Here is a 19,176-nt window from a genome sequence, read left to right on the forward strand (position 1 = left end):
ATTAACTAGCTGACCCGTGTAACTTCTAATTAATGTTTGGCGCGGTTTTCGCGAGAAAAATACAATGAGTAATAATTATGCACTTTAGTTAACGTGGGTGAAACCGATAGGAACAGCTTCTTACAGATATAATTAACTTACTACATGGTTTTAGATGGCTGCATAATCATCTTATGACACAGCACTAAAAGCCAACGTACCCTTTAAGTGGTACGTTACCAAGGAAGTGTTTTGAACCAATGACTTTGTGTTTTATTTAAACAGGGCATTCAAGCGTTTACGCTACTCTTTATGAAACATAACTTTTATGAAGCTAAACTTAAAATTACCTTGTAAAGGGTTATTTATTTAACCTTTATCATAAATTCTGAATGATATGATACATGCAAAGAAAGTAATATGAAATAATTACATGAAAGTAATGTTTTCGGTGCCAATAGGTCCACGAAATGTAGATCTTCGACTTAACTGTATTACATTAGGCCGTGTCCTCTTCCCGGCAAATTTAAACCGATTTTACCTGGTTTTGATTCTTGAGTATCTTATTTTTTGTCTTACAAACGCTTTCTTGGACCACCCTAAGCTAGCTCCAGAGTTGTGTTGACACATCGATTAACCTTGTGGTCTCTGTAAGATCTAGATCTGCTTCCTGCAACTTATCTCCAATGTTACGAACACAGAATCTAACGCGGATGTCATCGGTGCGTAGCTTTATGTGACGTTAGACGTCCACTGGGGCGTTTATATCTCTATAGCTCTTGTTTTCTGGGCTTGAAAATTGTCCATGACATGACAGTTTATTTTGCGTTCATCAGAAAGTTCTGTTCTGCTTAAGAATACCATGAAGTTTATCGGAAGTTATTTATTATATTTATATTTTAAAAGTTATGTGCGTTTTTAATTCAAGCAATTAAAATATCACTTGATTCAACGGTGAAGGAAATTTTCACGCCTGAGAATTCCTAGAATTGGCATCTCAAAGGCGTGTGAAGTATACACCTTTCCCGTTCTGACAGGAGCACCGTGCCTTACCGATACCCATTATCGGTAAGGCACGATGCTCCTTTATGATTTTGATGATTATAAAATCCGCAAAAACTTAGTATTATGACAAAGTATTAAAGAAGATTCGTGGAATGAGGCTTAATAAATAAGTGGGTGAAAACATTTTTTTTTTGTTATACCGTCAATGATCTCATCATGAGTACTACCTCCTGGTAGCTACACTAGTAGCGTGACCAAGGTGAAAGATGGTACGAGTAATTTATAGTCTTAACTTAGTTCACGACGCTCTGCAGGATACCATATTTCAATACGGAATTTCTTTTTTGGATAAAGTAACGCAAATTATTCATCGAAAAATGTTAGAGACACAAAAGATTTTACAAAAGAATATTAAAAACAGCTTAACGAGAAAAGTTAAATAACAAGCGAGAATGCTATAAAAACTCTTGGAAGCTAAAAAGGAAATACTGGCTAACAAAGCTGGATTATCTGTTAGATACCAAAAATAAAACAACACAGTGAAAGTTTCCGGTTACATACACATTCTCACTTTCTATTAAACCCCTCAAATACGTAGGAAAGGTAAACGTAGTAGTACTATACAAACATTTGTTACGAGTTGTTGCCATAAAAGTCGTGATCATGTGCTCTGATCGAAACAAAATGTGCCTAATTCTAGCCTAATTATTCAAAATATGTATAAAAAGACTTTATATAGTTTTTTCATAATTTAAGTTTTTAAGCTTAAATGTTGACCTTTCAGAGTATCGATAGTTGAAACTAATCTTTGATTAGGCGTATAGAAGGCTTATACTAAGGGTAGGTACAGTTATTTACTTATCTATTACTTGGATTTATAAAAATAGCCGTGCCTTTGTGTGTTTATTCCGTTAATATTAAATAAGCAGCTACTGCAATTTTCCTTTCAAGTGAGTCATTTTACAAAATTATCGAAATTAGGTCCGTGCAATTTACAATATCACAAGCACGTTTGAATAATACGTCCTCGAAATGCACTGAATATAGTTTATAGGAAATTGCACAATGCACTTAATTCTAACAGATTTATTATTAATAACTGACTTTTCAAAAAGCGGTATTTGTTATTTGAACTGTCTTTATTTTTTATGAATGTAAATGTATGATTTTTTTTTATTGCACACCACATACAATTGTAAAAAAGTCTATAAACTCATTATTTAAACGAAATTAATTGTCCTATCTGAAGTTAAAATTTGTTGGTTTGCGTAGGTGCCTTTAAACTACGATCACGGCTCCAGTGCCACACTGCAACATTCAACACATGATTTATTTTACTTTACTTTTCTTTGGGATATACAGTACGAAGATTTTTAAAATCTTCGCACTGTATATCCCAAAGATCTCACTAAAGTAATTTTTTATCACACTCAAGAATATTATTATACTTTATTTTTAGCGCTGTCGCTGACGGCTCAGCAGAATCGCATCTTTCAAAGGATGACCATTGTTACCTATAATTAATTTTTAATCGTCCGTTATAGTTATATAAAAATCAAATAAATGATTATGTATGACGGATTAAAATTATCGTCTTGCAAGATTAATATAATATAGCCATCACTCAGGCTATTGAATAAAATAATGCATTTAAACATGTATAATTATTATTCTGAGATATGAGCTGCTAATCTACCTCTCCATCAAATAAGTTTCATTAATATTTAATTATTTTTTTTAACTAATTTAATTCTGACCCGACTAATGTTTTCAGAGCGGGCAATAGAAACAATGGAAAGGATTATCTCATCGCGCGTCACCCGTATTTAAAAAACATGCAATTTCATTTTAATCCCAATAGGTTTACCTTTTTTATTGTGTCGTAGCGCTCAAATAAATAAACGTACGACTATTTTAATAGTGAAAAAAATTATGGAAGCCAAAGCATTAAAATTTCACTTACATTTTATAGAATATAATATTAGATCCTTACATATGAAATAGGCGTTTAGTGTGGAAGAATATTTTTTTTATCAAAGGTACATAACCTATGCTATCTATGAACTTTTGCCATCACGATGGTAGTAAATTGATTCCTTGACTAAAAAAAAACATTCGGAAGGAAACCAATAAAATGTTTAAAGAAGCTTTGGACTGCCCCATCGGAGTTCAATTTTTTCAGTTCTCCAAAATTTAAGTAAAAAAAACTGTTGGAACAAGGTCCTAGGGTGGTCTAGCGTTGCCCTAAAGCAGCAGTGGCTAAGAGCGACTGACCAGTCTCTGTTGTTTAGCAGATAGCTTTTCCATGATGGTTTGCAGTTGCTGACAATAGACATCCGCCGTAATCGTGTGACCAGATTTAAGAAAGCCTTAGTAAATGGCACAGGCACTAGTCCAACGCTTACAAGTACTTTTCTTGAGTAATTTTTTGCTTGGATTTGGCTGGCTCGCCAGAGTTCAGCCATTGCGATGAACATTTTCGGTTATCGCACAGGATCCACTTTTTATTACAGGCAATGATTCGATTTAAAATCCCTTAATTACTGTGCTGGTTGAGTAATTTAACACAGCAGTCGACGCGCGTTTGTCGGTTTGCTGCACTCAATTCATGAGGTTCAGTTCATGAGGATCACCTTTCAAGCTTTTTCACCTACTCAATTTGCTTCAAGTGGATTATAACAGTTCTATCACTAGGCTGGCAGGCTGCGGTGCCTGCAACTAACTCGCATATGGTTTCGCAATTCTTTATTATCAACTTTGGCCGTCCACGGGGCTTTTCCAGAACAAAAAGTTGGAACCAAAAACGCTCTGTGTTTTCTTTTGCTACACCGCCCCAATACACATACTTAATCCTTCAAGCCGTTTCTGCAGCAATGGTGCCACGATCGAACTCGTACTTGTAAATAACGCGATATTTTAAGTTTTCCATTTTGTAAAAATCAAAAGAGGAAAAAACTAATGGTTTTCAAAACACAAAACCATGAGTAAATAGCTGTATAAATTTGAAATTGGAATTCCTAACCAAAGAAGAGATATTTAAGCTCAAAGTGGCTAGTACGACAAAACGCAATTTTGATATGTAAGGACCTAATATGCATCTTTTTTATCCTAGAACAATATGGGCCTTTAGTATCTAATCTAATGTATATGTACGAATTCGACCGAATACGTATACGTACGTATATATGGACTTCTATATATGTATAAATGTAGAAACTTAAAGAAAATGTAATGAACTAGCTTTTCCCCGCGGTGGCATCCACGTTAAGCTTAGTTCCCAGATATAAAACAACAGCTGTTGCCCGCGTCTTCGTACGTGTTTTTTTTGGGTTTTTCATGAATTTAGCAGGAACCATACATTTTCCTGGGATAAAAATACAGACTATGTTTTAATCTATGACCATTTAAAAAATCATTCAAATTAACAAATATGCATCTATACAAACTTTGGCATTTACAATATTAGTAGGATTACTTCTTATACTTTTCCGGTCACTATACCTGCTTAGAACGTCTTTTCGCTTAACGTACACCGTGCTTTCACGCAACACTCCGTTTGAGACGGACAACCCGCTATATTTATTTTTACTGGTTCTGACGCCCCGCCCTACTTCCTTAGCTTTAGTGGGCAAGCAGCCACATCGCAGGAATGCAAATCTATTGGAAATTCATATACATTCGCTTTAATATAATAACTCGTACATTTGAAAGTTTCCGGAGATGTTTCCTTCAACAAAACATAAATAACTGTTAATATATTATAAAGAATTTCACAAATATATCAAATAAGTATAATGTTATTACGTTTCATTATATAATATACAGAAAACACTTTATAACTTTTTTGCGCTATGGTAACACTAAACATTAATACGGACGAAGTCGCAGGTGAATACTTATTTTACCCGAGTTAGATTAGCCGGAAAATGTTGTTTAAAGAAGCAAGTAAATATTAGTAAATATTATGCATTAATCTTTGTAGGTGTGACCATTAAGCACTGTAGTTTGTTAAGCTGCTTACGACTCACCGATCGTTTCATTATCAAAGGGCTCACTTTGAAGCGAATATGAGAATAAAATTGTATAACAAACTTGCCCGGCCCGGCATCCATAATTTGAACAAATTGACACCACATTGAAATGTGAATTGGCCTACAGCTCCATTCGCTGACATTTAGCAGCGACGTTGACACCGGGCCATATAAAGTGGTACTGTATAGACTTTCTGTAACATGAGACGGGAAAAAAGACCGGCTAGTGCAGTTGGACATTAAATAATGAGTGTCGTTTAAAAATATAGATTCTCCAAATGTGCGGATTTTGCTGGTGGCTAAAGGAAACTATCTTTGTTAATTTGTATGTAAATAATGAAGCAACGAAAATATGATTAAGAGCATTAACATTATTAAGATCAAACGAAAAACAACAAAGTGAAAAATGATCTTATGATATAATCTATCTTATATCTTAATGGTGTACATCTTATGTATCTGTGTATATCTTAATTGGTGGACTCCACACACCTTCAAGAACCAATTAAATCACTGGAATGAGCCCGCAGACTTCGACAATTGAAAGTGTACACTGTGAAATCTTATACCTAACTTCAGGTGGTCGGTTTTTTGTGACGGTGCGCGCGCGCACGAAGCATATCTTCAAAAATCCACATTTGCAAATTCCCTTTTCTTTTCACTCATTGTGGGAATAGAATAGCCAATCGGCAGTCAAATATTGAAACTCATTTTTTTTTTTAAATAATTAATTTATGAAATATGGGCCACATCGCACACTACGCCAGTGAGTTCATCCGATAATCAGGTCACTGAGTGTATCCTTTAATTTTAACATTTCTTAATTTTATTATTTGTTGTTATTGCGGCAATAGAAATATACGTTCTCAGGAAATAACGGAAATAAACTAAGCACAATTCTCAATTTTACTGTTAGCTACGCAAATAAAAAAAATAAAGTGAGATTCTCAGTTCTATTAAAACAGAAAAATTAAACTAGATTTAAGAATTTTACTTGATTACGTTGTTTTTGGTCATATTTATAGATTCTAAAGATCATTAAAACCGCGGCAAAATGTTAAATAGAAATATCATACCAACATCCAACCTTCAAGATTATGCTGAAAAAAAATTTATAACAACATTGGCTTTATAGTGAAGGAAGCCAAACTAAGATCTAACTAAGATCTGCCTAAGATCTATGGGTTGCTTATACAGAATTTATTGAACTTCTGTATTGTTTATCGATCGTGTTCATGATATAGTACCTAAATTGCATGCAAAAGCATAAATGTCTAAGCAAGCCAAGATTTCTTTTCACAGAGCCGAATACTGGAGGATGCATCATTGATGTGCAACTCTTGGTCACCGAGGCACAATGTAAGTTGCTGCACGTAAGAGATCTACTACAATCGTGACCTCTACAATATATTATGAGTACGTTGGTTGGTTCCGCTTTGCGAACTTAGTAGGCGTCTATCTTTGGCCAAAGATAAACTTTTTTTTTTCGTTTATTTAAACTGCAATGCGATTTTTTTCAAAACTGCTGTATTTTTTTGCAAATGTTTTATTTTTAAATAGAAAGCATGTCTTCTTAATAGATTTTAAATTTAATTCAACTACTACATTTATTTCATGATGTTACTACTACTAGCATTTGTGCACTATGCCCGATCCGTAGTAGGTAATAATTTGTATAATGTATGGTTTAGAATTTAGATTTAGATTATTATTCTAGATAAAAACACAGTAAAATATATTTATACTAAGGTCTATCGATAATTCTATGAAGTTTAGTTATATATTTCTAATAAAAATGTTAATGGATTATAGTCTGTCTATTAAGTTCATCGTCATCAATAGTTAAGATCCTATAAATTTATTGTCATCGTTATATCCAATTAATTTAAAAAGAGTAAAGAAATAGAAAGACAAAGAGTAGAAATTTTAATTTCCAATTTATTTATCATTTATTTCTAAGAAATAAGTATATAGTATATAGTAGGGAAATTGATTTGGACGGAGATGCTCTATACTACCAAAAAAAATAATTTACTAAATAAAAGCATTGTGCAGGTATTTTTTATTAAAATGGCATAAACATTTGAGCTGGTGTTATATCAGTTTCTAATTTAAAACTTTATATAAGAACCTCTTTCACAGCAAGATGCACATCGACATAATCTTCACTACCGCTGCTCCAGGTTTCCACTGAGTCCGTTATTATTAAGCTGTATTAGTTAAGTATAATAATATCTTGTGATAATCTTTTGTCATAGGTTTATTTTATCATCATTAATACCGATATTCTATCTCTCATTAGAGGATGAAGTTTGAGATGGTTCAGACTAAATTGGTAGCTGGCTAACCTGTTAGAGTTATGGGAGTTATATTAAACTCATACCCCTTACCAGTTTCTACGCGACATTCTAGCGGAATGCTTAATCGCTTAGCTGTACGTTTTTGTATGTATAAAATTGAAGTGATTTGACAGCATAAAACCGTTTTTTTAAATTACGTAGGAATACTTTTTGAAATGTGTTACACCTATGACAGTTTTTTATTTTCGTTTTGCTTAATTACTGCCTTCTATGGTTTCGAACTTCCCCCTACTGGCCCAGTTAAATACACGTACCTATAAACTAAAACCATGACCCAATTCACCATACGATTGGTTTCGCCTCGGACTACCCTAATTATTAACAGGTTATTAGGTTGTCGATGAAAATCGGATATCCTTCGCGCTGACATATCACGAAACGAACGAACTGGTAACATTAACTTTTTTACGGCAATAGCTTTTTAACCAAATGTCAGGTCATGATATTTTGTACGTAGCATATTCAACTATGGTCTTTAAATCCGCAGAAATCTGATTTGGGCCAAAACAAGGCATGATGATTAAATTTGAAAAACTGCGCTTTGATGTACGCAAGTTTCTACCATATGCGAAAAATATCATATTTTTGCAGAAATTAAAAATGTTGTTGATATTTCAAATTATAATCAAAAAAATATATTTTCCGCGAAAATGCTCGCCAGTTGTCAACGTCATAGGCAAATTAGAGACTTAATTAAGGCCTTGTTCAATAGCTAAAGATTATTCATTTTGGTATTGATAACCAAAGACAGCATAGTTTGAAATCACAAAATTCTTTATATACGCAGAGATTTTTAAAGTTCATGCGGAGCACAATAATTTTGTTTTTTTGTTATGACGATCATCATCATATTGAATTCGGCGTTGATCTGGCATGGCAGATTAGTAGATTTTGCTATTGACTAAAATGGTACTACTGGATTTTGCAGTTTAATTTATTATAAAAGCCAATCAATCACACTTCGAGAATAAAAAAATACGCTAGGACCTATTATAGGATTTTTTTAGAAAATTTGCGTTGTGCCTTGGAGAGCACGTTAATTCGTTGGTTCCGGTTATTATTACCATCTTATTATAAAAGTCGTGAAAGCCCACCAACGCGCATTGGAACAGCGTGGTGGTTCTATACCCCTTCCATCTATAAGAGGGAGAGGGCTAGTGGCTAGAAGTGGTACGTATATGCGGCGAATGGTGCCAACTCTATTGTATGGTACAAGTCTTTAAACTAAACCAGGCAACTAATCCAAGCAAGACTTGGTAAGTCTATAAATAGTGGACAAAGAACATTGTGAACGGAATAACTTTACTCGTAGACCATTTAATTAACTTTCGTGTGAGAAAGAACTAGCACTACTATCTAACTTATTGCTAACAGTCAAAATCGTTCTCTTATTTAAATCCTATTTATCCAATTAAAATTTACGTCATAACCGAAAAGCATTTTTATGAAATCCCGAAAGAGAGATAATTCCGTTCAGCTCAGTATACCCTATGTAATTAATGGATAATTGAAAGCCGATTCACGTTACGGATGTTATTTTTCGGATAAATCCTTTTCATATTTAACATAACAAATGAGAACGTAATAACCGTATTGTTTTAAAGTTCATAAAGTCAAACTTACCAACTGCATTATTGTTTAAACTTTCAACATATTAACTATTAACAGATTAGTAAGTACAGTTATTCTATTACCTACTATAAACCCGGCTGTTAACAGATACGATATAGATACGCGATTCTTTTGGTTATCATCATCACCCATTAAACAAATCCTTTATAAGACTTCACAGTTACAATTCATTATTAAACTTATATATAAATATAATTCAATTTATATGTAAAGATAGTTTGAGCCCTGTACTGTACCCTGAGTGTAATTTTTCAGTTTAAACATTAGTAAGTAAATAAGTAAATCTGGTATTTAAATATAAGACCAAACGGCAACTCTTAGAATTATTAAAATATTACTTTTTGTAGATCATCAACTTTACTTTAAAGTTAAGTTAAAGCGGTGGGTAGGTCTTCGCTTTGACATTCAAGGAGACGGCGTTCGAACCGCGGCACGGTTATGTGATATATAAGAATTAAATCATATATCACGGCGAATGAAAACATCGTAAGGAAACCCGTGAGTTCTCTATAATGTTCAAAAAGGCTTGTGAAGTCCACCAATCCGCACTTGGCCATGTTGGTGTATTAGCCCTTCTTATTTTGAGAGAAGAATAATGATAATGATTAAAGTTATGTTTGTTAGCCTGAGGTACACTAGATCCTAGGGTCCTACCTTATTAGCTCGTTAAAACGCTCTGTATGATCTTAAATCAACCAAAGAACCGTGGCCGAAGTCGCGAGTTAGTAAAATATAGGTATTTGGTAGACACGCGAATGAATAACAAATATTTTAATTCAATCACACCCACTTGGTATGCACGTGAGCGCATCCTATATAATCGCAAAGCCCCCTCGGCTTTTAGTTCTCTATGACACTTGATACGTACATTACGTGGCACAGATGTATCTGGGGATCAGAAGATGTCGCCAGTTAACCCTAAAATGAGAATGTTGATGAGTAATAATAGTAATGGATTATTTCAGTGCTTTAGGGATTGCCGGGATGTGCCTTTGTTGCAAGTTTATGTCTACTACACGCTTGAGTGGTAAATTCGGCAGTCACTTTGTTGGGTTACGCGAGCTCGGTTAATGGTTAGAACAATTAACGGTCACACAGGGTTATTACTCGGATTCGCATATGTTTTTTTTTTGTATCCAGTACCGTTGTTGTTCGTTTTTAGGATAATAAATAGCGGCACACAGAATTATTAAATCGATTCATAGTTTTTATTTAAATATTAAGCGGTACTTATGTACTAAATTTTTATTACTTTAAGCTGCGTTAAGCAAAAAGTTTTTTTGTTTTTTAGAACAATTAACGATTACGCAAATATAACACGTATTCGCGTGTTTTATTTTATTTGTAATTATTACATATTATTTTAGATTATATATAATATAAATGATTTGTATCACACTAAGTTGCGTTTCGCAAGCTCATCTAGCGGTTTGAACAATGAGTAGCAGCCACGTACGGTTGCTGTACAGCAGTTTTTTTTTAATTTGCTATTGGTACACACATCCAATATACAATAGGATAGAACCATTAACGGCTACACAGTTATAATACTCATTCGCATGTTTTTTACATATTTTGTATAACACTTAGTTGCGTTTAATAATCTCGATTAGCGGTTAGGACAATTATTGGACACACCGAACTGTTACACTTATTTGCCTTTAAAGGTGGCTATAAAAAAAAAATCGCATTACTCTTAGTCGCGTTATGAGTTTAGTGATTGCATATTTTTTAAATCACATACTGTATTAATTAACATACTATTGTATTAATCTTAGATATGTTTCCGTACTCTATTAGCGGTTAGAACTTTATTACGGACACACAGAGTTTTTAGGCATATTCATGTTTTATTTTATTGTGAACAATTGCAAATCATTTGTATTAAAATAAGTTAAGTTTCTCAACTCGTTTATTAGTTAAATCATATACCGTAGAGTGTTTTACCAATAATTATTATTCCTATGCTTTGTTTATTTGCATAAACACTTATCCGCAAATTGTTTTGAATCGACAACGGACGTCAATACCTATTGAGTTATTAAAAATAAGAATTAATAATTCAATCTTGCTTGATGTTTTCCTATGATGACATAAAAACAAAACATAAATTAGAAGAATGAAAATATATAAAATTAAATAACGTTATCATAATAACGTTATTTACTATAATTATTAATAAGTACCATTGTTTTTTTTTCTAGTAAAATTCATTAATGTTGGGAAATTATTCAGTTACGGCACCGGTTTTCTCCCTGGGTACTTCAAAACAAATTATTACATATCTCACAGCACCGGGGTCAATTTGTTTTGCAATTACAATTAGACGAGGGCATGCAGAATCACTTCTGTAACACGATGCTAATGATTCGGGAAGGGCGAAGGGACAAACTTTTATTCCCACGCTCGTGTGTATATTTTTTTGAAAGTATTATATATTCATGAATGATCTGTTATGAATCATATATATATGATTCATAACAGATTTCAATCGGGAAGTTTTATCTCGTGTCAAATTTTTAGATCTCGAAATCTAACTAATCTAACAGTTTTATTATTATTTTGTTGCCTCAAAAATTTTCTTTTTTATTCAGATAAATCTCTGCTATTTGAATAAAAAAGAAAATTAGGAAAAACCCAAAGAAATAATCGAAAAATCGACAAATATTAAAACCATTGATACATAAAGCACTACTAAAAAAAATACTTATGCAAACCTTAATGCAAGAAAAATCGTTACGTTAGCCTATTCAACCTACCGATCGAATGGTAATTCAATCGGTAGGTTATATACAAATCTCGAAAATTTAATTTAAATAAAAAATGGGGAAATTATTTCGCCCTTATTTATTTGGTAGGTATTTAAATTTGGTGGTATATAATTTTCTATTATTAAAATAGAAAATAATCGATAATCATCAAAGTCGTGCGAAAGGATGCTTCTAGCGTTCCGTTAAAGTGTGAAAATAACGATTATTTTCTTAGTCTACATGAGTAAATGGTATGCGTATAGTTTGATTTTATATAAACAACAGACCTGAAGTAAGATGAAGAAAGTAAACGGTATATTTGATCAATGTACCTACGTAAAAGACTCAAATATGATTTTAATTTTTACCTTCATAAGGCGGCATACGTTAAAATATGTAGTGTTAGGCAATAATAAATAGCTTCTAATACGTTAAACTAAAATAACAAATAGTAAAAGGAATACACATGTATGTTTACCCACCTCGCTAAGTTTGCAACAAAACAAGTCAAACTAAAATCGACAATTCGGATGCAAACCCCGTCTTTTAAAAGGGGACGTGGAGATAAAACCTGCAAACGTGTGTACCACCGGTAAATCGTAAAGAGAAACTATCACTTTAAAAGCGTTCCCTGGCTCTGTAAAATGCCTATTTGAGAGTCGGTTCGCGCGCCAAGCATCTGTCCCGAGTAACCGAGAAGAAGGCGTGGATCCGAGTAACGAGTTACCAAGTAACACGAGGTCAGAGTCACTCATAAATAATTTAAAGTAATCCGGGAAAAACCCCTGTCCGCGGGCCGTCGGTTGAGCCTCCATGACTATTTCATGTGACCAACGTATTACGTCTTGCGAATTAGGTAGTGTTGCCCTTTTGAACTATCTGTTTTAACGTTAATACAAATTTCGCTTACCTAATCTCTATTTTAATGTCACTACATTACTTACTTTGATGTGTATTTCTCGGTTTGCATGTTGTACTTAGTTTTTATTATTATATTTACTAAAGCATGAATTACATACGATATCTAGGTAGGTACTGTAGTTGTTTGTGGATGAAAGCATGATAATTTTTAATCACTGACCAATTTACTGGAAATACTGAACACCAACGGAAAAAAAATGTATTTTCCATTAGATACCTATCACGCAGTACCATTATATTAATAAAGGGGCAAAAAATTACGTTTGTCATGACTTCTCTTCACTCAGAACAAACTGACAGTTAAAAAAAAAACACGTATAGATTTAAAGTATGCTGTAAAGTTTGCATGGGTTTTAACGTTGACAAACAGTTTCCCTGAATATATATTAAATTTTGTAAATAAATACTATTTAATAGTTCCCTACTATTAAACTACTATATCAATAAGTAGTAAAAATATTTAAGTGTCTAAATATTTAATAAAATTTATTATCTTTGATCAATGGTATGCTAAAACTTCCTCGCTGGTCTAGTGGTTAGCATGTTCAACTACAGATCACGAGGCTCTGAGTTTGATACCTGGGTTGGACTAATAATAGTTAAGCATTCAGTTTTTCTGTCAGGAAATTCTCAGAAGGACCTACCCCGAAGTTTTAAAACCAAACCCAACTTTGGGAATGAGCACTTGAAGTATCCATATCCGATTTTTACGATTAACAATAATAATAATCGGTAAAATCCAAACCGGTTTGGAGCAGAGTAGAGGGTTTAAGCTCTACCCCTGTCTTTTATTAGATTAAGTCAATGACCAGCACTGGGACATTAACAGGCTGAGGATATTATATTATAATCTGCCAATTATTATCACAGGGCGATCTCTTCGGCGGGCTAAACGATGGGTTGCTGAGTCGTGCGGAAGCACTAGCAGCTGTGGACATCGGCAAACACCAGGCAGGGCCACAGCCTGGCCCGCCGCTTCCGCAACTGAAGCACGACATGGTGTACCACCACGGCGTCGGCGGGCCTCCTCCACATAACACAAGGCCGCATCAGGTACTATCTGATTCTTCGTGTAAACCTTCAATCAATAATATATATATATATTAGATAAACGATCAGATAATCGATCGAACGATAATCTATCTAAATGCAGAATTTCATACAGATCCGCTCAGCCGTCCTGGCGTTTTTAAGTAACAAACATGCATCCATCCAAACTTTTGCATCCACAATATCGCGTTATTCATATGAGTACGAGTTAATCGTACCACAAGTGCTGTAGAAATGATGTGTATAGCGGCGGTGTCGCAAAAGAAACCGCATTTCATTTTTGGTTCCAACGTTTTCTTTACGGAAATTTCGACCTGCAGAAGCCTCGTGGACTGCCGGCGACCAAAGCATCTATGTAAAATATTTCACCATCTATGAAGTTAAAAAAAAGTCGTAGAACAAAAGTTGTTAATTATAAAGTAAACAACTACAGGCCGAGAATTTTCTGGTAACCATAAAAAGTATCACTGATATACGTAGCACCCATATAATTTATGTTCTATACTAAAATTATATAAATGCATTGGTTTGGATGGATCAATGTTTCTTTCTCAATCTAGCCAAAACAGCTATACGAATCTTGATGAAATTGAACACATAGATTACAAGATAGATTGTAGTCTGGAATAGCACATTGCTACTTTTTATCCTGGAATAATTTACGGTTCCTATGTGATAGATTTTTTTTTTCTATAGTTTCCATACAATTTTTATGCGGTTTAATAAATATTTTTAATCCTTTCATCGTGTACTCTTATTGATCGAAGGTCATAATAAATTACGAGAGAATTTGCTTATTTTTTTACTTCTTACGAAAATGTCAATTGGTTCGTTTTAGCAGGATGTGTAAAATGTGTGTTTTTTAACTCAGTGTAAAGTTACGTAAAGGAGATAGTTACCAATATATATATACGTAGCAAACCGCGAAAACCCGGCCAAACTGACAGTTGACAGTTCAACTCGTCGACGGGAATACATCTTAAACCTTACACTATTTATAAATTCCGTAACTACTACTTTTGAATTTGTAAATATTTAAATACGCAAATAAAATTATTATGTTTTGAAGTTTAATATATACTTTGCTTGTTGTAAATTATAAAAGATGTGCATGTATGTTAGACAGTTATGAAATTACGAGCATATTTTAGCGATATCAACTAGGGAGGAAGAACCTATGCCAATCATTTGAATCGAATTCGGAGACGATAAAACTAAAGCGCACTCATAAAATTGTTGCCAAATTCGTACACTCCACGCCTACGCTTTGGCATAAATAATAATAATAAAAGTAAATGCATTTCTCTATGCCCCATACACCTTGGAAAATCTTTTAGTCTTCCTATGTCAGTAGTCGAGCCGAGCGAGGGTTGGGTCCTTGGGGAGACCATTGGCGTGGGGTAGTGTAGAGGCTGTAATGTGTAAGAAATATACTCGCTTCGCTATAAAAATGAGGTAATTTTATGCACTGTTCAATGTAATGTCGATTGTGATCCTACCCTAAGATTTAATAAAATATGTACAACCAGCATACATAACTTACTTATTTATTGTTACAAGAAGTTATTCTTGTTTGTACACATTTTTATTATTCTGTAATTATTATTATACTTCAATCTAAACCAATAAAAAACGTTAATAACTCACTTAATAAGGAGATATATTGTATGTATGTATTTTTTTTAACACACTACATACTAAAAATAACTAATACCATGATCAAATAAACAGCCAATACTCATGGGGATTCACGTCAGAGTATTCCCGACTGTCCAAACAAATTTTAAGATAAAAACTCACAACTATAGATGTTTGCTTTTATTTTCAAACAAAACATCAATAATTTCGCTAAAGTTTAAGTTGTTTTTCTCTCTTAACACGTAGAAGTTTTTCATAGAGCTACCTACTACATGGAATTCTATAGAACGTCGCTTTCTCTATTCTCAAATCCCCCCTATAAAATACATGTAAGGCCACGTAATGCGTACTTTATGGCCCGCGGAGCCCAAATACTATCGTTTGGGTCTCGGTAATACGATTATAATCTGAGTAGAAACATTTGTTGATTTTACCTTGTGGCTATCTATTTACTTTTTCTATATTATTAAAACCTGCCTTCTATGAACGTTTTAATTATACTTTGTTGAATAACGTACATTATTGTCACAAGCCTATAAACGTCATAGTGTTGGATGTATGGCTTTCGTAGGAGAGAGGGTTTTAGAGCATAGACCCACCATACTTGAAACTTTATGTTGTGAAAAACCCAATCTAAATTTTTGCCTGACCTGAAAATCGAACCCTGAACATCTTGACCCGTAGCACTAGCACATGCACACTAGCCCAACTAGGCGTTTAATTAAAAAATTGCTCTAAATGAATCTTGAGGATAATTTTTTCATGGGTTAACCATGTAGTCTGAGTAAGAACATTAAATTCTATATAGATGTGATAAACAACTTTTTGTGATATAGATCGATAATTAAAATTACGGCCTTTCGGTGGAAGCTGAGTGTTTCATATCAACCCTTTTACCAGCCCACTACAGGGCACGAGTCCACAATGAGAAGGATTTGGGCCGTAGTCCACCAGACATGCAGGTTTCCTCACGATGTTTTCCTTCAACGTTGAAAAGTGATATTGTAATTGGTAAATACGCACATAATTTAGGAAAGATGAGGTGCGTAAAGTGATTTTAACTCGGCCCCTGAAAATGAAGTCGAAGTCCCACCCACTGGGCTATCACCGCTTTAGGTGGAAAGGGGGGTGGACATTTTCACACGAATTTCATTGAAAAAACATCCTACACACAACAATTTAGGACCGACCCGGGAATCGAACTGACAATCTTAACATCCATAGTCGAAAATTCTAACCATTACACCAACAAGGCAGTTTCATTCTCATGTGACCCCATTTGCCTCCATCCTGTCGTAGCACCGTTGTAAGTAAACAAACAAACACTAAAATAGCAACTGTAAACTACAAGAAAGGGGGAAAAGGAAAAAAATGCGTTTACACAAGGGAATACAGGACATATGAGCGTTTTTACTGCTGGTGAGCAATTGTCACTGCCGCCACTGCCGCTGGGGACGCGGGGAGCCGACCCACCGTGTACTTAAAAGTTGTTTAAAAACCAGCTGAGTGCGAGCTGGCCTCGCACACGAAGGATTCCGTATAATCATCAAGGTGAAATATGAAGTACTAAGATAAGAACTATAAAGATGGAGTATTTTTTTTTGCTCCATATTTGTTTCTTGAATAGGAAACCCACTTAAATTTTCATCTTATTACTGTTTTATGGTTTTGTGCCAATAATACATATTCTATAAAAAAAACTTTCTCTACCTATTACGTTTCATGAGAAACGAGCCTGCTGACCGATAGACGTACAAACAGAAGGACAGTAGAGGCTTAGTAATAGAATTCTGTAGGCACCCTTGGGGTAAGGAACTCTAATAAAACTGACATTATTTTTAATAGTAAACTGTAGTTACAAATTTTTAACGTTTAGTTAAGTAATAAAATTGGTGGGTTCTATGTATGTTTTTTCACGCGCAATATTTGTTGGCTTTTATTGATGTGTAATATTCATTTTAATTGTTTTATTTTACTCTAACTGCCTCCTAAGTCTAGTGGTTTTTAACAATTTTGACAATGAAAAGGCTAATGTTATAATATCTTACTTTTATTCTTATCCTATACAACAATTAAAAAGTATTTTATTCTAAAAAAAAATCTGTTGCTATTGTCGATAGAAAAACATACTCAGTCAATTGTACCACCACGCACATCTAGTTCTACAGTCTGGGATGCTAGTACCAGCTTCCAGTCGAAAGCAATAAACAATCGAATCGAAAATCATTAGATGGCAGATTTAAAATACATATAGTGTAGATATTTAGAGGGAAGAATAAGAAAAAGATATCACTATTAATTAAATGTAATATTATTAATTAATTTCGGGCGTTACTAATATTACTTATTATTTTTGCTTGAGAAACGACCCTCGTGTCTCCGAGTATAAGGAACGAGCCTCTAGTGCCATATGTTTGGTAATCATATCTTATTAATGCTGTTATGGTATATAAACACAACTACAAGTGTTTTGTAATTTATAATTACGAATAACGTAATGATAGACGTATCGAACGGTGCATAAAATAACCCCGGTAATTACAAGTCACAACACATCACAGCAATCATAATGCATGCACGTTATCCCATCAAACATACGCGCATGTATGCCGTACGATGTAAGTAGATATTAAAAGAGGGTACCGAATAATGCGTGTAGGGCCATGGATTACGCGTTTTTACTTTTATTTAGTAATTTATGTTTATTTTATTTACACTTTATTACCAAGTGGTTTGCAATAAATAATGGAAATATAACAATAATAGACACACAAAAATAAAGGTAGAATACAAAAGGCGGCTTTATAGCTTTGATGCGATCTTTGCCATGCAACCTTAGGATTAGGAAACCATAAGCAACAGCCAGCAGCAATAAACAGGTATGGTAAAAAAATAATAATCCTATGTATGTAAGTAAGTAATGGTGCCATTTTCACAGTGTAGACCCTGGGGAAAAGAATAGCTTTATCTTTAGACGTGTCAATTTATTTTCGCTTAGAAATTTGTGTGCAACAGAAATGGCTCGAACTTATACCGATCAACAAACACCAAATGGATTTTCGTCATAGCTATTCTGAGAAAGACCTCTCTCTATTTATGTTAGATAATCGGGTTGCGTAAATGTCATTTAAGGAGATAGCGGTAGTCATTTAGTTATTCTTAAACTGACAGGTCTAAACATAGCTCTGTGTTGTTTAGTTAGAGATTAGTGTACAACCGAATCATTTTAGTAGGTATATAGTAGAGAAGATACCTTGCCGTAAGAACACAATTACTTAGCCGGAATCGTCACTGCAAGTGGACTAAGCTTATCATGGCATGAAGTGGTGATAGCCCAGTGGTTACGACTTTGACTTCACTTTTGAGAGGGTGCGTTCAATTCCCAGCACGCACTTCTGACTTTTATAAGTTTAAGCAATTTTTTTTATTTTTTTTATTGGTCAACTTAAGAGTAGAACTATTAACGACAACTAGTTTTCAAAAGGTGTGTGGAGTCCACCAATCCGCACTGGCCAGCTGGTGGACTACGGCTTTAACCATCTTTCACCGTGTGTTGATATGAGGATCATGATTACTTAATATCGTAATAAATACTCTCTTCTTCGACGTTTTCTTCAATACTGAAGGTCGTGTCCGGATTCAAGTTCCTTCGTAGCTTTTTTTATTACAGCCTTCCATCCTGTTTTATCCTCGGCCTACCAATATTTACTTATCCAGATTACTGTGCAGGCGTCGAACAATGTGACCAAAGTAACTAAGAATATTCTTGTAGCACAATGTGGAGAGCATGGTGTTAATACGTAGCTGCTC

The 19,176-nt window shown here is 34.1% G+C and overlaps 1 protein-coding gene across 2 annotated transcripts in view; it reads left to right on the top strand.

Annotated features, from left to right (window-relative positions):
* Nucleotides 1-19,176, top strand: part of LOC120636079 (inhibitory POU protein) — a 62,693-nt gene that overhangs the window by 39,569 nt on the left and 3,948 nt on the right. Inside the window, exons 2-3 of one of the 2 annotated variants that reach the window (XM_039907367.1) lie at nt 6,318-6,374; nt 13,549-13,731. In XM_039907367.1, coding sequence (XP_039763301.1) covers nt 6,318-6,374; nt 13,549-13,731 — 240 coding nt within the window. The remainder of the gene's footprint in view (nt 1-6,317; nt 6,375-13,548; nt 13,732-19,176) is intronic. The other variant, XM_039907368.1, reaches the window with a different exon arrangement.

The sequence above is a fragment of the Pararge aegeria genome, chromosome Z, assembly GCF_905163445.1.
Source record: "Pararge aegeria chromosome Z, ilParAegt1.1, whole genome shotgun sequence".
Classification (NCBI taxonomy): domain Eukaryota; kingdom Metazoa; phylum Arthropoda; class Insecta; order Lepidoptera; family Nymphalidae; genus Pararge; species Pararge aegeria.